Genomic DNA, 24,011 nt, shown 5'->3' on the forward strand with positions numbered 1-24,011 from the left:
GTAGATTTGGAAGCTATGTCTGGATGAATCCAAGACTGCAGAAAGGAAGACATCAACTCCTCTGAGCCCTCATGATTAGGCAGTGTCTCCTTATCCAGCTCCTGCTCCTTTTCTTCAGATGAGTATCCATTATTGTATTTTGTAAATATGCCCTTACACTAATTCCAGGAATGTATGGAACGCTTGTTCAGTGTTAAAAATACTGTGAGAAGCTATGGTCAACTTATTGTGCCATCTAAACAAGTTTTGCCTCTTCAAATTGGCAGATATTTTTTAGGTAAAAGTCCTGAGATTCTTTTCACTAGGGATAGAAAGCTTGGAACTGGAAACATGCGCATGAAGAGCATGGATTCTGCCTCTTAACTAAGGTGATGTTACATTTTGAAATCAAATGACAAATCTCATGATCATATTTAATCCTGATACAAATCTTGAGCATTCCATCTTTAAAAAGCCAAAGCATGGGCCTTTCTCTAAATGAGTTTATCTAGTTCACTTGAAGATAAAAAAAAACCCTATAGGAATGTCAGCTGCAAAGTGGGAATAGAAATCATGAATGATTCATGCTATAATTTCTTGGTGCATCTGCTTTGTACTTAATTTTTTGTTTCTATGTCTTTAATAGCCTCACATAAGAATGTTATGCAAGGTAGCAATTTATTTAACTCTTGAGTAAGATTTTCATTACATTTATTGAATCTACTGCTTTCAGTGATATGTACATTTTAAAATCTGCAAAACTCCTCAGGCGCAAGTATTCAGAGCAAAGTTTCCAGAGGAATGTTTAGGGTCTTTTGGTAATTCCATGATCAAAACCGATGGCCTAGTAGTAGTTCAGTTCATATGAGTCTATCCAGAGAAACAGGAAACTTTGAATGCAGATTTCAAGATTTCCAGAATGTATGTTTTTAAAAGTCATTACTTTTTATCTCAAATTTCAGATAAAAATCTTGTATCTTCATTAGCAAAATATTAGTAATTGTTTGGTAAGCGTGAACAATAACATATGTTTGTACCTAGTGTAATATGAATAGTTTGCAGACCTGGGGCATCTAATCTTTTTTCATTATACTGCAGAAATTGCTGGGAATTCTGTGTGGTGTTAACAAGAGATCTGGTTTGTGGGACCATAATCTGAATTATTTAGATGATGAACTGTGTGGTGAGTTGCTTCTCAGAAGTTCTGGTAAAAATGTGCTTGGCAAGTTTGGTTAGGAAGGCTTTAAATTAGAGAAGAAAACCCTGAAGCAAGGAGCTCAGATAAATACCTGAGCACTAGAAAGGGGAGTTAGTATTGTTAAATCATATATACGTATGTCATGTCATGTCATGTCATGAAAAATCTGCAAGAAATTGACATTGTCTATAAGTTAATGCTCAGAGTATAGAAAATAAAAGTATGAGCTTGAACTCTTAGTACAGAAAGGCAAATATGATTTAATACTCTAAGTATAATAGAGGCATAGTGGAATGAGTCCCATGCCTGGAGTATACTGGGATACATTTTGTTCCAAATTTCTGAAAAGTTGATACTTTTAACATAAAAGGCAGTTCGCTCTCCCTCCCCCCTTTTTTTAAATCCTTCTGTTCCTTTTGAACAAAATGAAAAGGGCTGGGGTGCCTTGTATGTTAAAAGTATCCACTTCTCAGCAATCCAAGTAAGTGAACTGGATTTACTTAAAGAAATCTCCAAGATTTCTGAATTGAAATAAATGGAGGAACAAATAAAGCAGTATTGTTATTGGAGTTTAGTGTTGGCCACCCATCCAAGAAGTTGTGGATGATGCCTTCCAAAAGCAGATTGCATATTTTTCAAGAAGGCATGAAATTATAATGATAGGGGGCTTTAATTATCCAGACATCTGTTGGCAGACAATATTAGCCAAATAATTGATGTACTATTTTTTTCTACCTGTTTACATGCATTGCTTTCCTTTGGCTACTGTGAAAATAATTAAAAAGTACAAATACTGAAAAGTTGCCTGCCCCTTCCCTAGAATCCTTTTTCAAATGCGCCTGAAAATTAATGGCAGTGTGTCTTGCCAGCTTTGATATTGGAAATTATCTGTATAATATTTACAGTTTGGTTAGCATAAAAAGGTTGATAACTGAAAAATATCCAGGAAGCAAAATATGTAATTTCATTTAATTATTAAGCACTAACTGCTAATCTGCTTTTTTTTTTGTCCTGGTCCCATTCAGTATCCCCTTTTAGCTCTAGCCAGACCCATTCTGAGAAGACTTCAACATGTAAGAGTCTAGATGAAAGAGAACAAACTAAAGCTAAATCCTGAAGATTTCAGCTCCATTCCTGCAGCCCCACGGAGGGTTTCAGCTCCCCTCTGTCCCCTCCACTTGCAACCTTCCCTGCTGGCTTCCCCATTGACTTTCTGGGGAAGCCAGCGGAGAAGATTGCAAATGGCAATCACATGATCATGGGTGCTTGGCAACTAGTTACAAATGTAAGCCGGTTGCCAAGTGCCCAAAATGCAGTCACGTGACCGTGGGGTGTGTGGCGCTGTCATGGGGGGCTCGGGCTCAGAGTCAGATGATGATGGGCGGCCACATAGAGTCAGAGGGCGAGCAGACAGCTCTAGATAAATGGCTGCCTGAGCAGTCAGAGGAGGTGGGGCTGGTCAGCAAGCAGCAGGCACAGGCGACGCTGATTAGTGAGGATGAAGACTCAGAGTTGCTGCCCCCTCCCAGTGCTCGAGAAAGGAGAGCGGAAAGGAGAGAGGAACAGCGGAGGTCGATGAGGCTACGCACGAGAAAGCCCCACCCTCCTAAGCTCCACTTGTCTCTACTTCTCAATAGGGAAAACTGGAGAAAATGCAGAAAAGGACAATCAAGGTGATCAGGGGGCTTGTAATACCTTCTGTATTAGGATAGGACAAAGACGTTTATACATTTTTGCATAATAAAGGGTGAACAGAAATAAGTTTTTTCTCCATCTCTCATAATACTAGAACCATCCAAAGAAAATGACAAGCAGAAAATCTAAAACCAGTAAGAAGAAATATTTTTTCATATAGCGTATAATCAAACTGTGGAACAAGATTTGGTGTGGGCCATTAGATAATTTCCCAGGCTACAGGTCAGTCAGTGACTTCTAGCTGTGATGACTACATATTGCCTTCAGCCAGAGGATCAGGCTGTCTCTCTACATAATAGATGTATGGGAGCAACCGTACTCACACTACTGGAACAATTGTGAGATCCGCGAGTTGAATGAAATATTTTTATCTATTCATTTTATTTATTTATAGTTTATTTTATCCCGAAGACTTAGGGAGGTTAACAGTATGTAAATTATTCTTTATAATTCCTAATCACTAGAAAGCAGATTAAATAAAAGAAAATCTACATTTTTGCTGGAAGAGTGTTCTCTATCCAGACTCCAAGTTAGTCTCTAATGTGGCTGGGTGAGACTATGTTTCTATTTTCTTAAATATTACATTAATTTGTATCATCGGTATACTGCAATGTCCTGAAACTTCGGACTAGTTCATATTTTTCGAATTTGGCAGCATAACTGTAGAGGGAAGGGGGAATGGCCTTGAAGAACAGGAGGAAGAGTAGCTGCCAAGGTAATGATCAGACAAGCATGGCTTAAGTCCATTCCAAGAAACTATTTTGAGGAAACATCTCAGATGGCCCCCTCCCTAATTCACACAAAGGTAAAGTGAAGGAGGAAGACTTGCAAGATTCTGTTATTGTAGCTGTTCCAATAAAAGTAGTTTTAGACCTATATGGCATTGATTTCTTGGTCTGGTCTACCCTATAGGGCTGTGATAAACTTGTTAATGTAATTTACTGTCAAGTTTTTTGTTGTTCAGCCATTAAGTCGTGTCTGACCCTTCGTCAAGTTTACATCTTTCCTTTTTTCAAGGAAGTGGGGTTAGCTGAACTACTGACCTGACCAGTTCAGAGTCACCAAGTGATAGCAATTTCTGAGTAGGGATTTGAATCTAGATCCCTGTGATCGAAGACTGGATAATACATGTGAACATTAAATTTGCATGACAATATATCCACCCAAACTTTCTATAACTGCTGTGAGTTCATTATATGGAAGGGTTTTTTTGGTGAAGGAAATGTGTTCTGGGCTTGTCATGTGATAGTTTTAAATTGGGCAAACCCTGTCTGCTAATTAAATGATCTTCTTCCATAATTCATAGATTTGTTAGTTTACAATGAAAACATGCTCCTCCTGGTTGGTCAAGGCCTCCCAGGAGGTGACAGGTGGTTGGGTTCAAGTTAATGCCTCTTTGCAGGAAGCTATCCTTGGGCCCAACAGTTTTGAATAACTTTTATCCAGTCACCAACCTCCCCTTTCTAGAGAAGGCTGTTGAAAGAGTGTTTGGCACTCAGTTTCAGAGGGCCCTGGATGAAGCAGATTATATGGACCCCTTTCAGTCTGGATTCAGGCTAAGGTACAGTCCTGAGACAGCACTGGTTTTTGTGGATGACCTCTGGAGTGCTTAGACTGATGTAGTGCAATTGGCCTGGCCCTCTTGGATCTCTTGGCGGCTTTCAATACCATTTACAATTTTTGTTTTCTGGATTGGCTCCAGGGACTGGGAGTTGGGAACACTATTTTGCAGTGGTGGTTCTCCTTCTTCTGTGGCTTGTTCTAGTCAGTGTTGATGGCAGTGTGGGGTGCCTCAGGGCTCAGGGCTCTCGCTATTCCTCTTTAACATCTATGTGATGTTGGATGAAGTAATTTGACAGCACAAGTTGTGGTTTCATCAGTATGTCAGTGATACCCAGTTATACATTTCCATCCACACACCTGTTGCAGTGCTGGCCCAGTACCTGGGGGCTGTGAGGGAGGAACCAGCTTGACTCAACCCTAGAAGACCGAGTGGCTTTGAGTTTATGCCTGTCACCTAAGGGTCTGCTGATGTGTTATCTTTGACTCTTAATTGGGGTAGCACTTCCCCTGACAGAGCAGGTGCGCAATTTGGCGGTCTTCCTGGACTCATGGCTCCTGCTTGAGGAGCAGATAGTAGCTGTGGCTAGAGGGGCCTTTACACAGATTCATCTCATATGCCAGTTGCACCCATTCCTGGACCAGGAGGCCTTGCTCACAGTGACTCATACATTGGTAACTTCCTGGATGGACTACTGCAATGTGCTTTACATGGGGTTGCCCTTGAAGACCACCCAGAAGTTACACCTAGTCCAGAATGCAGCTGCATTTGCAGTGTTGGGCACCCCTAAGTTCACCCATATTATACCTCTGATGTGCCATCTGCACTGGCTCCCAGATTTTTTCAGGTGCAATTCAAAATACTGGTTACTATCTTTAAAGTCCTGCTGACACAGAGCCAGGTTATTTGTGGGACCACCTCTCCCTGAAGGTATCTGCCTGTTCCACCAGTTCAGATAGAGTGGGCACACTCCAGGTCCCTTCCCTTACATGATGCCATCTAGGAAGAGGGCCTTTTCTGTAGCAGCCCCCTGCCCTTTGGAACATCCTTCCCCCTGAGATCTGGCAAGCCCCCACCCTCTTAGCCTTCTGGAAGGTCATAAAGAGCTGGCCCTTCCCCCAAGCACTGGGATAGGGTGAGCCTGGAGCCTTGTGTTGGTTGCATCAGAGAAGCAGTGCCAGGTTTTGGGTTTTATTGTGTTTTGGTTTTACTGCTGTGAGCCTCCCAGAGTTGTGTCTTGTAAGATGGGCAGCCATGTAAGTCAGACAGACAAACAAACAAGGTTTTTTTCAATTTAATCAGACAAAAATGCATATTTAAAAAATGTGTTCTTTTTTCTCTTCAGGAATCTATTGTGGAAGAAAACATTGAATGACGTTGGTAGTTGCAACCTTTGAAAATAAATGGCACATCTCTTCTAGAGAAGATGACCTGTTAGATTTTCTGATTCTTAAGAAACGGCACATATCTTAAGATGGCAGCCCAGAGGATTCGTGCTGCTAATGCCAGTTGCCTCTCACGATGCAAATCTGAGGGGACGCTGATAGATCTGAGTGAAGAATTTTCAGAAACCAGTTTCAGTTCTGTCAAAGGTGAGCTTTTTCTCTGTTAAATATAGATCCTATGACATCAGAATGAAAATGCTGGGAAGAGAATGGGGTATTATATACATATTGCAGATTCTACAGATCATACTATAAGTTGTTTACTATAACTTAGAAGCCAAATTATGGTTTTGGTGTGCTTCGTTTGCCCACTTTCAGGCTTGTGCCCAAGTGGTTACTCCTACTCCTACCCTTTAGAGGATGAGTCCTCAGGGCATATTAATTGGGAAATCTGTCCCTTTTAGTAATCAAAAGAGTGTTTAGCTCCTACCCCAACCACCTCAGTTCTGATCTGATCTATCTAGTTACCAGAGGTACCAGTTTGATATAGCTAATGAAAGCTTGTTAAGCATTTTTCACCTATTCTTGGAGCTATCCTAACTGAATAAAGGCAGACTGAAGTCTATCTGCTCCCCATATTCAGTAAATTCAGTAAACAAGGATGTCAGTTATTTCGTTCTGAATTGTTAATTACAGTCCCTTGGGAGCTTGCCACCTGATTAAGAAAGGACCCTTTATTTGGCAGCTTCATTAAGTCATATGCCCTGCACTGTCTACTTGTAATGGATTCTATCTTCCCTTTGTTTTGTTTAACCTCCCTAGATTAGGTAGGGCTGCCTGTCCCCACTTTTCCTACCCTTTGTTGTCCTCTCCATATTGCCTTTTAGCTCCATATTGCTCTTCTAGCAACTAAGTATTCAGGAGGACTGCCTTAGTTCTTGTGCCTGGGTAGATTCAGATCTGATTAGAGTTTTCTTCCTGGTTTGGTGCAATTTTTGCTGTTGGCCTTGATTGGCACTGATCCTAGTTCCTTGAAGCTGTTCACAGGCATCGATTTGTGGGGGAAAATTGCTGCTGAGTCTCAGGCTGAATTCCCATGTAGGGTTGCTGCTGAGCTTCAAGCCTGAGCTCCAAGCAAGTTCTGGGGAGTGTTGCTGCTAAAAGCAAACATTCAAGGCTTTGAAAGGTTCTGGGGAGGAGAGGGGGGGAGAAAGAGAGAAATTCCTTCTCTTTCCTCTCAATTTCTTTTCTTCTTCCAGCTCAGGCTACTCTTGCCCTAGCAATTGGGACAAGTCTTGTTGCTGCTGCTGCCCTGATGTCACCTCCACTTCCATCGTGGCTGCCTTTTTCTTTCATCCTCTCTTTTCTTTGCCCTTCCTTTTATACAAAGGGCTTATGTGGAGTTAGGTGGGAGCTAAATTGAGCAGTTACATCTGTGAAAAGGCCAGTATGTGGCCACAGCAGCCAGTTGGGAGGCGTGGTTAACCTATGAATGCTCGGGAATATGTGGATAAGGTGGTGTTGGGCTAGTTAGACCGCTCTGACATGGCTTGCTCTGGTCTGGTCATTCCGGTTGAATCCCTTTCCAGTGGGGAAAACTAGAAAGTCATGCCTCTCCAGCATGTCTTGGTGAGTGAAACAAAGGGAAAAGCTCTGTGTCAGTGGTGAGCCTAAGTGTGCCTGGGCTGCTTGACTCCTGTGCTGTTTGGGCCTTCATGAAGCAAGGAATGGCCATTTGAGCTGTGGCAACTGCTGCACTGATTGAACTGGTGGAAGTTGGAAGGAACTATTTGAGTAAGCAGCAGCAGCCAGCTTGTCAAGTTGAGCCACACTCTTTTCCTCCCTTCCATGTTTTTTTACAGCTTAGGTAAGGCAAATGTGATGTCTCCTTTAATTATGGTCTCCTTTAATTATGATGACTTTTCAGTTCCTCAGCCTTAAATGTATTAAGAGCTCTGTAAAGTTTTCAGTCTCAAGATTACTATCTTCATCTTTTCTTTTATTTCTGATTTGGCTTGTTATCTTCCTAGGATCCGGATACAAATAATTTTATAAGTGTAGATTTTCTCCTTATCCAAACTAAATTGAAGCATTGTATTATCATGCAGTGATTCATGTTGTACATAGTGTTCTGTGCATTTTTCAAAAACTGTGAAGTGCATTCTTTCCACATTTTTTGCAAAAATAAATTGCATTTCACATTCAGTAATGTTTGGCCTATGATTTTTCCCTTGAATCTGTTGCTCCCCTGAGCCTCTGTGTAAACACTTTACATATTGGAACATGGAAAAAACACACACATAGGCTTCCTTATTGAATAAATTATCTGTTTCTAGGGTAAAATCATTAACTTTTTTTGGTTTAGATCAATTATTTGCAATCTTTATTTCTGTACAGGAAACTTTGAAAGAATTCTGAAAGCAGTGTCCTTTTGATTTAAGAAAGGGCAGCATGTTGTTGCTGTGTGTTCAAATTTGGCTCTCGTTAGTCTACATTCAGATTCCCAAGCTAATTAGGCAAATACTGTATAAAAATAATCAGTTACATAGGGGCAATTTGATGCTTTGTGTGTGTATTTGTAACTCTTGACACCTGGAATTTTCTTGACAAGATTTTCAGAAGTCTTTTGCCATTACCATCTTCCTGGGGCTGAGAGAGTGACTGGCCCAAAGTCACCTATCTGACTTCGTGTCTATGGCAGTCTTCCAGTTTCTAGCCCAGTGCCTTTAATACTACACCAAGATCACTTATGTGATACTTACAAATGCATATATAGCAAATATAGATTAGAATTTTGCAGTTATTCTATCAGTATAATAAAACAGGATCACTTCCTGGCCAAGGCAGTCTTATTTTTCCTGTCATGTCTTTGTTGCTTGTCAAAATCTTGTTAGAATTTTTTTATTATTTCCTTACCAGGTTTGTTTCAGAACTGGGACCAAAGAAACAGGCAGTTGCATGAAATTAAGTTCTTTATTTTTCACCCAAGAGCAAAAGTGACGACAGCAAGTTGTTAGGTGGGCGATTGCACAGGACTCCCTCCTTACAGCACATTATATACTGTGCATTCCATTCAACTCCCTTAGAATACCACACCGTACTCAGTTACCCATACTCCACCTCATTCCATATTACGAATTTCCTTCCTTCACTCTAGGAACATCAGGATCATTCCTGATGTTAAGGAATGATCTTAACATCATTCCATATAAGGAACTTCCTTCCATCCTTGCTAGGGGTCCTTGGGTTATTCAACAATGCCTTCCCTCTGGAGAAGCTATCCTTGGAATGTACACCTTACCTTGTTTCTGTGGGCATAACTATCTACCAAGGCCTGTTAGAAAGGAAGAGTAAGAAAGCCAACACGACTTTTCAAGGAAATGTAACATGATATAAAATATATGAAAATGAAATATATATGTATTTATTTTTATTTATTATTCAAATTTAATTACCGGCCATCTCCCCCAAAAGAGGGACTCTGGGCGGTTATTTAAGTTCTACATATGTAAAATCTTCTATCAATCTCATCTGATTCATCACAAATTCTGCATAATTTTCCAATAGGGAAAAATCCTGTACATGCCTATTCAGAAGTCACAGACAATCCTGTTGAGTTCAGTGGGACCTATACCCAGATGGTTGAACATAATCTAGTGCCAGATAACCTTCTAGAGAATTTCTTGTACAATAATAATTTTCTCACACATTAACAAAAATGATTATATAGTTTAAAGTATTCTAGGGGAGCTGTATGCTTGCTTCTAAATTCTAGTGAAGAAATTTGTAGATTATAGACACATAGTTATAAAATCCCAACTTTGGGCAGCTAATTTACACAGGGCTGTGACAAATGTATTGTTATTTAATTTAAGTTGCATGAAATAAATGCAATTATCCCTGTATATATCTTTTGTCACATTATCAAATACAATTTGATGTTTGGAGGGATTCTGGGAGGTACATCCAATTCTTTCAGGGGTGGACCAATGTATTAAAATGAAGCCTTTGAGCCACCAGTTCTGTACCCTGATTTAATAGGAGTGCTTCATTGTTCGATGTAACTTGTTTAGTATTTATTGATTATGTCATTTGCAGTTTCTTATTTTAAGTCCTCTATTTTCTTTGTAGTGCCTTCTCCTGGTGCCTTGATGACAGATAGTCCTACATCATTTGGAACTGCAAAGGAAGTTGTAGCTATTAAAGACTATTGTCCAAACAACTTTACTACATTGAAGTTTTCCAAGGGAGACCATCTTTATGTCTTAGATACCTCAGGAGGTGAGTGGTGGTATGCACACAATACCACAGAAATGGGCTATATCCCATCCTCCTATGTGCAGCCCATAAACTATTGGAACTCTTCATTAACTGACAGTGGAATGATAGACAATCTCCTTGAAAGCTCTGATGAAGGAGCAAAAGAGCTGGATCTGCTTGGAGACTGGTCAGATGTAAAGTGGAACTTAGCTAAAAACAATCCTTTTTTTAACAATACTCAAACTACTAACCCTTTTCTGAATGGAAATATGAAAGGAATATCAGAAAAAGACAAAGAGGGTTCCCCCCAAATCACAGTGGATTTGTTACTGTTTGAGACAGTGCCTACATATACAGGGTCAAGTTCTGCAGCATATAGTAGTGTAGGCAATAATCTTGATAAAGTGCCATCAGTGAATGGATTTGACTTTGAGCAACCAAGCAGACGAGACAATCTTTTTTTTAGAAGCAAACGCTCATATAGTTTATCAGAGCTCTCTGTACTTCAGGCAAAATCAGAAAGCCCATCTTCATCAGGTTTCTTCACTGGATTGAAATCTCCTACCCCAGAACAATTCCAGAGTAGAGAAGATTTCAGAGTTGCATGGCTAAGTCATCGGAAACTAGCAAGATCATGCCATGACTTGGATCTGCTGGGTCAAAACCCTGGTTGGGGTCAGACACAACCAGTGGAAACCAACATAGTTTGCAAACTGGATAGTTCAGGTGGTGCAGTTCAGCTTCCAGATACAAATATTAATATTCATATTCCTGAAGGACATGTGGCTGATGGCGATACACAACAGATCTCCATGAAAGCTCTATTAGATCCGCCTCTGGAGCTCAATAGTGACAAATGCAGTACTATAAGTCCTGTGCTAGAAATTAAGCTGAGCAACATGGAAATCAGAACACCCATTATATTGGAAATGAAAATTTCAGCAGAAGTTAACAATGACATTGTGAGCAAGAATTTAGTAGGAATACAGTGCCTGCGGAGTGATGTGAAGGAAGGCCCATATGTTCCAGTGGAGCTGAGTTACTGTTATGGAGACACAATCAAGGTTCAGTTGGAGAACCTGGAGCCCTGCATGTATATCGCTGTTGTAGCCCAAGGACAGAACATTTCATATCCCTACACAGTTTGGGATTATATCGATAAAAAAGTTACAGTTGGGGTCTATGGTCCAAAGCACATACACCCTTCTTTTAAAACTGTGGTTGCTGTCTTTGGACATGACTGTGCCCCAAAGACTCTTCTAGTGAATGAAGTTACACGTCAAGTACACTGTGCAGCACCAGTGGTGCTGCATTTGTGGGGAAAGCACCAGTTCTCCTTAGTAAGGCCACAAGACCTAAAACTTCGTATGTTTTCAAATATGCCTAATTATGAGGTGAAAGCCAGTGACAAGACAAAAATGGTGAGAGGATTCCAAATGAAGCTTGGCAAAGTCAGTCGCCTCATCTTCCCCATCATGTCACATGATCCTAATGAGCTGTCTGACTTTACTTTAAGAATACAAGTCAAGGATGACAAAGATATTATACTGACTCAATTCTGTGTGCAGACACCTCATCCACCTCCTAAAAATGCTACTAGGTCTACTGGACAGCGAAGGTTTCTGAAGAAAAATGAGATTGGGAAAATAATTTTGTCCCCTCTTGCAACCACCAGCAAATACCCAATTTTCCAAGATCGGACTGTAGCTGGCTTAAAATATGGCAAAATGCTGAAAACAGTAGTGAGGCAAAATAAGAACCATTATCTCTTGGAGTATAAGAAAGGAGATGCTATAGCTTTGCTAAGTGAGGAGAAAATCAAATTGAAAGGTCAGCTCTGGACCAAGGAATGGTACATTGGTTACTATCATGGTAAAATTGGCCTAGTCCATACTAAAAATGTTTTAATTGTTGGAAAAGTCAAGCCAAATTATTTCTTTGGACCTGAGCTTACTACAAGTATGTTGCTGGAGCAAATCCTGAGACCTTGCAAATTTCTTACCTATATCTATGCTTCAGTAAGGACTTTGCTCATGGAAAATATTAGTAGCTGGCGTGCATTTGCAGATGCTCTGGGATATGGAAACTTGCCACTTGCTTTTTTCTGTCGAGCAGAACTGGACAGTGAGCCAGAATGTGTTGCTTCCGTATTGGAGAAATTGAAGGAGGACTGTAATAATTCAGAAAGTAAAGATAAGAAATCTTTCCAGAAAGAACTGATGTCGGTAAGTATTCTCACTGCCAATTTAGCATTTTGTTGGGCTAGGAGTGAAGTTAAATGAATGGGGAAATAACTGGGTTTTGGCAATGTGTGTACAGCATGTAACCATGAATAAAGGTACAGGTTCTAATAACCAAGACAGAAACCTACTGCTTGCTTCTAAAATAGTTCAGCTAAAAAAAACCTTTAAAAAAAAAATTAACGCTTATATTAAACATTTGGTTGTACTTTTCCTGCTACTTGTCCTAAAATTAGGACTCCTGGCAACTACCTGGATTAGTCCCTGCAGTTAATCTTGGCAAGGTTTTTCAGAAGTGGTTTGCTATTGCCTGCTTCCTAGGGGTGATAGAGAGTGATTGGCCCAAGATCACCAGCTGGCTTTATGCCTAAGGTTTTTAAGTGAAGCAGTCATTAGGGGAAACCGCAACTGTGCTTATGATCTTACTTCAGCTTTCCTTTGGTTTACAGACCTGCAAAGGTCATAACTGCAAGAATTGGTTGTAAAGTTACTTTTTTATTACAGTTGTAACTGTGAACGGTCACTAAACGATGCAGTTGCTGAAAGAGTACTACCTGTACTATAGCTGGACAATAATGTCACTTCTCAAGTGTATAGAAAATAGTTTATTACGTGACAGAATTGCGTTTACCATATGCCTAAGGACTGTATCAATCCCTTGAAATGTGCTTCATGTTGCTGACTTGCGAAGAGAACTGGCATTTGTTTCTAAGTAGCACTTTCCTCACTGAAAATAGTTTCTATGTATGCACAGCACTCTGTGTATAACAAACAGTTGTTCAAGGCATGTTTGCCCCAGCCCATCATTTTAGTCCAACCTGCCTCAACTCTTGCCAGTAAGAGGATTTTTTTTAGCTTACACAGCAGCAATATGAGTGGCAAAGCATCAGTTCTCTGTGTGCATAGCATAGCATAGCATAGCATAGCATAGCATAGCATAGCATAGCATAGCATAGCAAATTGAATAAAATATAAATTGACTATATAAATTAAATAAAACAATCTGCAGATTTTTGCTTAGCAGCCCTGTTCAAAATAACCCAGAGCCTTTGGGGGAAGCTCCTGCAGGCATAATGTATCACTCTGCCATTTTTTTTGCTGAATAAAGTCACTAATTCCCATTCTTGATTGGACACCAGAGACTATTGTGATGAGTGAGACAATGTTTTATATCCAGGATTAAGTATGGGATTTTTTGGAATTTGTGGAGACTGAGCCAGGGCCCTCTGTAGTTTGAATTTTGCCACCTGCAGGCTTATTCTGTGCCTGCCTTCTTGGGGTGGCCAAGCACAGCTTGAGCTGCTGGTTCCAGGACATTGTCAGCACTTCCCTGGGGAAGGTTGTAATGTTGCCTACTCTTAAAGGGCAGTGGTGTACCCTCTCTTGAAAAGGCCTTCCTTGGAACCAGCTGTTTTTGAGAACAACTATCCATTTTCAACTTTCCCACCCTTGTGAAGTGACCTTGAGAAGATTGTGGTAAACCATCTACAAAGGAACCTTTGGATTAGTAGGATCCTTACTCGAATTGAAACTGCCCATTTGAAGAGAGGCCTATTGCAGGTCCCCCTCTTTACAAGGTCATAGGGTTGCAAAATCACAGTTCAGCTCTTTTCAGCTGCAGCACCTGCTTTATGGAATCTCCCCCCCACCCCACTCCCCACCCCAGATGGCTTTGATCTTGCTGGCATTTCATAGACAAGTCAAAGCTGTTTTGTTCCAACATGTGTTAAGCACTTAGATTAATTTAGGAGTAGGCTTACTGATATTAATTGTTTATATTTCATTTCCATTTTTGTTTTGAGTTCATTGTCTATCAGAACTGGAGCAAGTTCCGATAGACAATGTTAACTTTAGTTTAGTTTAGTTAGATATTGTTAACTAAATTAGCTGCTTTACAACATGCAGAATTGCATCTGACCAAGTATTGTCCATAACCAACAGTCACTCTGGGCAAGCAAAGCATGCAATCTGCACATTAGCAGCAATGCACCACTTTCTTTTTGTAAGGTTACTTTTAGGAGGTGCTTTAGCAATTTAGCATGGGAATTAAGGCACAGCCCTAATATCTAGAGTGGCAGTCGTAGTATTGAAAAATGAATAATAATATTAACTCTCACATAGGAAAAAGAGCCAACCAAACATAATGTAGTTTTAGAAAGCAAAGACTGGTCAGAATTATTCAGAGTTGCTTAGAAGACATGACAAGAAGCAATGAGATTAAATTACAAGGAAGTAGATTTTTAATGGAGATCAAGGAAAAATTCTTAACTGTAAGAGCAGTTTATTGATGGACAGTCTGCCTCAGGAGATGGTGGGATCTTTACTTGGTGATGTTCAGCCAGAGGCTGGATGCATTTCTGCCAGGTGTGCTTTAATAGAGGATTCCTGCACTGGGCAGGAGGTCGGGTTAGAGGACCAAAGGTACCACCCAGCCCTTGGACAAAAGCAGATTTTAATAAACTTACAGCAATAATAAAGTAGAATTAGTAAGAAAAGCTCATGGGAAATGGAATTCAAGGGGAGTGGGAATTTGCATTTTTGTAGTGCAGTTGTACTGCTGAATCATTCCTTTTCACATGTGTAACTATTACCAAACTAAATATTCTTGATTCTATTCCTGTGCCTTTTCTACAGGAGCTCTAGGTGGCATAGTGGCACACTACAATCACACACGTTCAGTTAGGTTGGGATGAGATACAGTGATGGGGCCAATGTAACCCAGTGAGGTTCCATGGCTGACAGTAAACTTGAACCTGAATCTGGTCCTAATCCACGTTCAACTTCGTAACTGACTCAGTAATATGCTTGGCATACAGACCAGTGATAGAATCCCAGAGGCCAAAAACTTTTTAAATGTTCCACTTTTCTCCTTCCAACTCCCTGCCAGCCTTTGCTCAAAGAGCCCCCCACCACCACCACCACCACCCAAAAGGCAAAGACTAGGACAGGAGGGGATTCCGTCCAAAAGAAATAACAAGAATTTAAATTAGTTGTTTGGTGGGGGAAAAGTGGGAACAGAAGGCAGACAGAGCACATGAACATGCCAGACTGCTGTCAGCAGAATAGGGGGCTTGCTCTGCCAATTGCTTTTTTACAACTTTAGTGTGGCTTCTCATAATAAATTTGGGTCATAAATTTAGTAGCAGAAAGGTGTGCTATCCCTTTTATTTGTATTATATTTTTTTTTTCTCTTGAGAAAGAGAAACATTTTTTCTATCAAATTTAGAACACTAGATCCATCCTAGATGGAGGCTGTTTTTGTTTTACACACATGGAATCACCAAAATAACTCACTTCAGTATTTTTTAAGAATAAAATTGTTTGAAAGTTCTGGAGTGAAATTTTGATTGTGCATCCAGCAATGTGGGCTACATTTAATTGTAAACTGCTTCAGATTTCACTTAATGAGAATAAATATTTTAAATAAAAAAAATCCAGGTCCATTGGAGAAATACAGATTCAAAGTCTATGGCAACAAGAATTGTGCCAGCCTTTACCTGTGTTGCCTGGACCTCACCTGATCCTAAGCATAAACTGTAAGAGCTGCATGTGACCTTGCCCAGTGTATGATTCCACTGATTAGGCCCAACCCTTGGCCATCTGGCCGCGGTTTCAATACTTCCAGTAAAGGAGAGTCCACCACCTCTTGAGACAGTTCAACAGCTACTACAATTAGAAAATGTTCTCTGATGTCTATCCAAAATCTACTTCCTTGTAATTTAAACCCATTGTTTCTTGTCCTGTCTTCTGGAACAACTCTGAACAATTCTACCCAGACTTTGGCTTTTTCAAACTACATTAAACTCTGTATCAATCACCCTTCTTTCCTAAAGGTAGAACTGGTAAATTATTCATTTTTCAATAATGTATGACTGCCACTCTTAGGACTGTATGTATTCTTTGTTATTAATGTAGTAATGAATTTAAGAAAAGTGTATTTAAGGTATATAAGCACAACAGGTGTGTGGAGATGTATCTTGCCAATTACCAACTTTCAACATATTCTCCAGAACATCATTGACTGATCTGGTCTTTTCTCTTTTCTCAGGCATTATTGAAAATGGACTGTCAAGGCTTGGTTGTCAGGCTAATTCAGGATTTTGTTCTTCTGACTACAGCTGTAGAAGTGTCTCAACGCTGGAGGGAACTTGCTGAGAAATTGGCCAAAGTTTCCAAGCAACAAATGGATGCCTATGAAGCCCCCCATCGAGACAAGAATGGTGCAGTAGATAGTGAGGTAAAAAATATGCCTTGTGGTATGTTCAGGCCATATTGGAACACTGAATTAATACAGTAACTTGGAAAAGGAGTTTCATACGGTGTTCAACTGATTTTTCCCCCTCTTAAATAAATCTGAATTTTATTATATTTGGTAGCTCTGTGAAATTGTTTTATAGTGTGTTTTATATTGAAATTTTATTATATATTTATTGTTTTATATTGTAAACTGCCCAGAGTTCCTCCACGCAGAGGAGATGGGCGGTGACAAATTTGGTAAATAAATAAATTAAAATATTTAAAATGTCTTTCTATAAAATTATTGTTCAAGGAGAACCATGTTAGTGAATGGAGTTTAAAAAGTAGGAGTCTGCTAGCACCTTTTAATAACATTTGTTAATTGAAAAATTGCAACCAGATTCCTTCTGATTTTTACCACTATGTAGAATTAGTGGTAAACAATCCTTGTGGTCTTTGTTAATGTTGGTTTCTTGTCTGACAGGCAATGTGGAAACCAGCCTATGACTTCATGCTTACATGGAGTAATCAGATGGGAGACAGTTACCGTGATGTTACCCAAGAGCTGCACATTGGTCTTGATAAGATGAAGAATCCTATTACAAAACGTTGGAAACATCTCACAGGCACCCTGATTTTAGTAAATTCCTTGGATATACTACGAGCAGCTGCTTTTAGCCCACAAGAAGAGTATGATGATTATGCCATCTGATGGGGACGTTAGCCTCATCAGATCTGGTTGCTATTCATTATTAACTCAGTTCTAGAAAAAGCAGTTCTGAAAAGCCAACATTCGGAGTATGATTCCTGAACTAAAAACTTCTCTTCCCCTATGCAGAGGATTCCAAGGCCATGGGCTGTTCTATATTCTGTAGTGGACAACTTTTATTATGTTTAAAATTGGACATTTTTTAGACATTTGGAAGTACCAAAACTGAAAGCTGAAATCATTTTGATAAAGACATTGTCATTTTTAGCTAACATTGGAAAACAGTTTCTTCGTTTTTAAATTATCACTTTGAATCATTGATATATAGAAGCACAAATACAATGTCTCCTGGTAAGGATTTGGATTTTAATGTGTTATTCTGAGAAGTGTCTTTCAATCAGTTTTTACTCCAGCACCTCTTGTGATCTTGTCAATGACATAACTGTTCCGTATGATTTCCTTTTATGTATCCTTTTATAAGAAAGGATAGACACACTTTTTCAATTTAGCTGATTTTTTTGTAACCGAGAATTTAGCACTGCAAGGTAGTGTTGATGTAAAAGATGTGTTTCACTCTGTATGCTTCAGATCTAAGTGCAGAAAAGCAAAACAAGTATGCCCTAAACAATTTTCATTAAAAATAAATAAAACTTTTTTTTTAATCTGTTCAATTGTGTCTGATTCTCGGAGACTGCCTGGACAAGTCCCAGCCGTTTTCTTGGCAAGATTTTTGGAAGTGGTTTGCCATTGCCTGCTTCCTATGGCTGAGAGAGAGAGTGAGGGGCCCAAGGTCTCCCAGCTGGCTTTGTGCCTAAGGCAGGACTAGAACTCACGGTCTCCTGGTTTCTAGCCCAGTGCCTTAAGCAATACACCAAACTGGCTATCTAAATAAACCTTAACGGGTGCCATTTATGGAATGAAGTATTACCTCCCTTCATTACCACACAGTTTATCTAACAATAATGTATATTTGTCATCTCTAACAGCAGATGACTCTTTAAAAGTTTATAGTGTTCAGCTGTATTTAAAAATATGGAAGATTTCTTTTCCTTGCTGTTTTAGGGCTGCATCAGTTCAATGTTGGAGGATATATCTCATGATTAAGTGCTATTGTATAAAAATAAACATACCACATAAAAATTAGCAGGCCAGAAAAAAATTTGAACTGTTTTTGCGATCTAGATGGGATCTCCTTTAAAGGGAAAAAGAGTTCCATTATGTGTAGGCCACTTGCAGTTTTTGAACTGTGTGTAACCTAGAACATAGATTTACTAAGTATTAGGCCTATTTATAATTGGAAACCTAATTGGCCAAACAGAAGTGCTTGACTTGACAGTTGTCAGTTCTTTGTTCATTTGCAAGTTCTAGGTCAATATTGGTGTCAGCAGTATATGTTGTATGATATGTAGAATTAATATAGGCAACCAAGAATTGAAATGGTATCAGCTCTGTGGCTTCATTTAACCATATAAAGCTATATTAAAGTAAATAAATCTAGTACTGCTGCTTTCAAGAAAAAGTTTTGTGAAACCACTTCCAATATATTTAATTCGGGAACTCTCTCTCATTCCTTTCCTTTTTTTTTCTGGTGGGGAGAAATTCTTATGGCTGAATGTTTAGTTCATATCTAAAATTCTTTCTCATATTGCAGAAAATATTAAATATTTCCAAATGATGAGGTGTTTTTATATATGTTAGGAGAAGGCTACTGTATTCCAAGGGACATTTCCCTGCTGCTGCTGCTGCTGCATATGACCCCCAGAACTTACCACACTGATATAAAATATGGTGTAAAAATCTGCCTTAATAATTTTTAATAACAATTAAATAATAAAAATAATTTTTCCCAGCCCAAATAAAATTTCTGTGTACCCTACACATAACTTGCATGTATCTTGTATGCCACACATATGTGCTGCTTTTGTACACAAAAAGCTTTCTTTTTCAGACAAGATTTTGAATCTGGCATTGTAGCTAATGCAGCTTTTAATTTATCTCATCCCCAAAACTATTTTACTCCTTGAAATATTCTACCTTTCAATCAACTTAGATCATCCAACACTGCTTTTTCTATTTGGGAGTTCAGTTTCATTAAATCAGAAACTAGTTTGCTAGAAAAGAGGTTTTCATCCAAGTTTAATTCAATTAAAATTTAATAGGGGAATACTTACTTTTAAAAGCCCAACTCTCTATTCATTCTATTCAAGCTCTGTCTAATGAAAACCAGTTTAAATTTTGTCATAAGGAACTGAAAGATATCTTTTTGCAAGCTTTCATGTTATACATTTGGAATTGGGGGTTTTTTCCTCCTTTTATACACAGTCAAAATCAGAGTCCCTATTTTTACACTAACAGCTATCATGTGGCAAGTTTATCACAAAAAAGTTTCATAGATTCATCATGAGGCTGCTGAGCTGGATTTCATCCGTAAAATTAACACCATTTATCATGGAGACAATTTCTCTTTGTGATAAACAACTCAACTGTGTAAGAATGAATTATACCCAACTACTGTTTTGTTATTGATCACTATCTGTCAATTCTGTCTTTCACCTCTTTTTACTTTATTATTTCACTTCCAATAAGAAAAAACTCATCCATTCAAGGGCTGAAGTAGACGGTGTTCTAGTCAAAATTGGTTCACATGAGATAATTAATTAAGTTTGTGGCACTAATGGACAACTTTGCATAATGTGTGGAATAAAAAAATGAGGGTTAGAATGCTAGAAGTGCTATAGGAACAGAATAAATGCAATCTGATTCAGGTTCAATATGGGCTTCTTTTACATGGTGTTGGAAAGCTAGGCCAAGGAATATTATCTCTATATGTACTTAAGAGAAACATTTTATACAAGGTGATGTAACATATTCTAGAGTTATAAACAGATGACAGTCTAGGCATGTTCTGTGGTATTGGCAAATATCAAGCTGATGTTCCTGTACTTGCAGGAACAGTCTTACTTTTCTCTGGATCAGTGTGAGCAGTTGTGGAATTTGCAAGAATAACTGTGGGTTACCAGATCTGAGCTGCAAAAATCCAGACAAATGCTAGACAGGAAAAAAAACAGGAAAGTTTTCGGTATCTCTTTCCTGCCAAAATATAGAGGCCTCAGGTTTTATAGACTCAGTTACATAACTAGTAGTAGCATTTATGAAAAACAGAATTAGAGTCAAAGCAATTAATGGAATTTTAAAAGGAAGCATGTTGATTTTTTTAAATGAAATTAACTGCAACTTCTGTAACTAACTAGGGTGGGAGCTGCATTTTTGCCATTTTTGTGAAATTGCTTCAGATCTTGTACAAGTTATAATGTAAAAACTAACAGCTTCCATAGAGAATTGCATTATTACCCTGAGAGCTTTGGAACCTACAAAAGCCTGATCTGTTAAGGTGATTGATATTTTTTCTGATTTTATTAAAATGTACTTACAACAGAGTTATGTATTGTTCAGCCAAATAAGTATCACCCTTAACATACATACTCTACAAATATTTCACTATATTTTTTTAAATGCTTGTCAAAAACCATGCAATTAAAATATATTTTAACACAACTTTGTTTCACTTCATTTCACGGAAGCTTGACTCAAGTTCTTTTCAAATACTCTGAATCAAAAAGTAGTCTGTCACATCAAGAGAGGTTTTTACTCTTGTGAAGACTAAAAGTCCAAGAAAACACCACCCCTTCTGTTGAACAGTCTTGGTTCAAGTATAGCAGCATGATTTGGCTTCTATCCTCCCAACTTTCTCTAACTTCAAGGCTTCATAAATAAGTAAATGGAACAAATTACGTTATAGATCAGATGTATTACTATTTTACTTAACTGGTAATTTTCTGTTGGTTAAACTGTATAGTTCAAAGTCATTGTAACAATTGTCATTTTAAAATAAATGACAACTTCTGTCTATTCACTGGACCATGAATTCCTGAGCATTTCAGTCACCATAATAGTCTTTTTATAGGGTGTTTGGGAAGAGGTGGCTAATCATAGCCTCTGGGATCATGAATGGCTCATTATGGATGCTGTTGTACAGATTCCCTCAGGCACGTCCCACCCCCTGCCCCCATCATTGACACCAGGGTTCATACTGATGAACTCAACTGTGGGCTTGTCTTGGATACTGGGATTGTGAAGGCTGGTGTTGAGCATGACCACTGCAAAAGAGGACAACAGGTAACTGTAGACTGAAAGATCCCTGGGTTGCAGCATACGATCAATCTTTGGGCTTCTCCTGGTAATCAAAAACTCTACAGAACCCTTATCTAGTTTCGTGGAATGTCACAGAAATGACTCGTGTTACCATTCCTATGAGGCCTATTACACTAAAGGCAGAATTCACCTTATAGAGCTCAGGATTTCTACTCAAAGAACATATTTGAAAACCAGCTGTCAATTCAAGTTCTATCTGGAAAGGAAAATAAGCAAAACCATATGCTTTGATGAAACTTTCTCTGCTTTAAGAGAAATCCAAACAACAAATGAGAAGAATCGCGATTTTGCCACATTGCACAAAAAGGAGGGCATAGCAAAAGTGAAAAAAAGGGGAAAGTTAACTACAGCACGTTCCTTGCAAAATCCCATGAGAATTCAGAACTGACATCTACATGCAGTCCAGGACACTCATACTATTTTGTGTAACATCGTAGTACCCATGTTACCTTTCATACGAGGTGAATTACACTGAATGGAGAATCCAAATTTTAGAACTCAAGATTCGTGCTATAACTGAAAACTACCTGTGGATAAAAGTTCTGTCTAGGAATGACAATCAGGAAAACCATGTTTTGATGAAACTCTCTCTCTCTTAAGAGAAGTCCAAACAAGAAATGAGAAAAATCGCCATTTTCCCCTTGCACAAAAAGCATTGAAAAAGAACAAAGAAGGGGAATGTTAACTACAGCGTTCTTTTAGCAAACACATGAGAGTTCAGCACTGAATTCTAAATGCAGTCCAGGACACTCATCCAGTTTGATGCAACATCGTAGTGCTCATGTTACCCTTCATACGACGCCTATTACAATGAATGGAGAAGCAATTTTTGAACTCCAGATTCCTTCTTGGTCAAAGACCATATTTGAGAACCACCTGTGGATTCAAGTTCTCTCTGGAACGGAGAATCAGGAAAACCATACATTTTGATGAAACTCTCTCGTCTTAAGAGAAGTCCAAAGTAGAAATGAGAAAAATCGCCATTTTCCCCTTGCACAAAAAGCACTGAAAAAGTACAAAGAAGGGTTAGCTTCAGCGTTAACTACAGCGTTCTTTTAGCAAACCCATGAGAGTTCAGCACTGAATTCTAAATGCAGTCCAGGACACTCATCAAGTTTGCTGCAACATCATAGTACTCATATTGCCCTTCATTTGAGGTCTATGACACTGAATGGAGAATTCAACTTTTCGAACTGCAGATTCCTGCTTGGAAAAAGACCATATTTGAACACCAGCTATCGATTCAAGTTCTGTCTCTGGAGGAGCACCAGGAAGACATATATCTTGATGAAACTCTCTCATCTTTAGAGAAATCCAACAAACAAATGAGAAACATTGTGATTCTGCCCCATTGCACAAAATGGAGGGCATCACAAAAGTACAAAGAAGGGGAAAGCTAACTACAGTGTTGTCTTAGCAATTCAATCAGAGGTCAGCACTGAAATCTTTAAAAGCATTCCAGGACACTCATCCAGTTTGCTGCAACATCGTAGTACACGTGTTACCCTTCATCTGAGGCCTGTTACACTGAACGGAGAATTCGACGTTCAGAACTTGAGATTCTTGCATGGTCAAGGACCATACTGAAAAACCACCTTTCGATTCGAGTTGTTTCTGGAAAGGAGAATCAGGAAAACCGTACGTTTTGATGAAACACTCTCTGTCTTAAGAGAAGTCCAAAGAAGAAATGAGAAAAATCGCCATTTTCCCCTTGCACAAAAAGCATTGAAAAAGTACAAGGAAGGGGAAAGCTAACTACAGCGTTGTTTTAGCAACCCATGATAGCTCAGCACTAAATTCTAAAAGCAGTCCAGGACACTCATCCAGTTTGCTGCAATATCGTAGTGCTCATGTTACCCTTCATACGACGCCTATTACAATGAATGGAGAAGCAATTTTTGAACTCCAGATTCCTTCTTGGTCAAAGACCATATTTGAGAACCACCTGTGGATTCAAGTTCTCTCTGGAACGGAGAATCAGGAAAACCATACATTTTGATGAAACTCTCTCGTCTTAAGAGAAGTCCAAAGAAGAAATGAGAAAAATTGCCATTTTCCCCTTGCACAAAAAGCACTGAAAAAGTACAAAGAAGGGTTAGCTTCAGCGTTAACTACAGCGTTCTTTTAGCAAACCCATGAGAGTTCAGCACTGAATTCTAAATGCAGTCCAGGACACTCATCCAGTTTGCTGCAACATCATAGTACTCATATTGCCCTTCATTTGAGGTCTATGACACTGAATGGAGAATTCAACTTTTCGAACTGCAGATTCCTGCTTGGAAAAAGACCATATTTGAAAACCAGCTATCGATTCAAGTTCTGTCTCTGGAGGAGCACCAGGAAGACATATATTTTGATGAAACTCTCTCATCTTTAGAGAAATCCAACAAACAAATGAGAAACATTGTGATTCTGCCCCATTGCACAAAATGGAGGGCATCGCAAAAGTACAAAGAAGGGGAAAGCTAACTACAGTGTTGTCTTAGCAATTCAATCAGAGGTCAGCACTGAAATCTTTAAAAGCATTCCAGGACAC

The 24,011-nt window shown here is 39.0% G+C and overlaps 1 protein-coding gene across 4 annotated transcripts in view; it reads left to right on the forward strand.

Moving 5' to 3' along the window:
* The window catches only part of SH3BP4 (SH3 domain binding protein 4), a 36,653-nt gene extending 18,730 nt beyond the window's left edge, over window positions 1–17,923 (forward strand). Inside the window, exons 2-6 of one of the 4 annotated variants that reach the window (XM_063317884.1) lie at window positions 5,779–6,025; window positions 9,950–10,099; window positions 12,194–12,303; window positions 16,367–16,555; window positions 17,039–17,923. In XM_063317884.1, coding sequence (XP_063173954.1) covers window positions 5,908–6,025; window positions 9,950–10,099; window positions 12,194–12,303; window positions 16,367–16,555; window positions 17,039–17,266 — 795 coding nt within the window. In that variant the 5' untranslated portion in view covers window positions 5,779–5,907 and the 3' untranslated portion in view covers window positions 17,267–17,923. Of the gene's footprint in view, window positions 1–5,778; window positions 6,026–9,949; window positions 12,304–16,366; window positions 16,557–17,038 lie in introns of those variants that run through there. The other 3 variants (XM_063317885.1, XM_063317882.1, XM_063317883.1) reach the window with 3 other exon arrangements.
* The last annotated feature ends 6,088 nt before the right edge of the window (window positions 17,924–24,011 follow it).

The sequence above is a fragment of the Candoia aspera genome, chromosome 1 (assembly GCF_035149785.1).
Source record: "Candoia aspera isolate rCanAsp1 chromosome 1, rCanAsp1.hap2, whole genome shotgun sequence".
NCBI lineage: Eukaryota > Metazoa > Chordata > Lepidosauria > Squamata > Boidae > Candoia > Candoia aspera.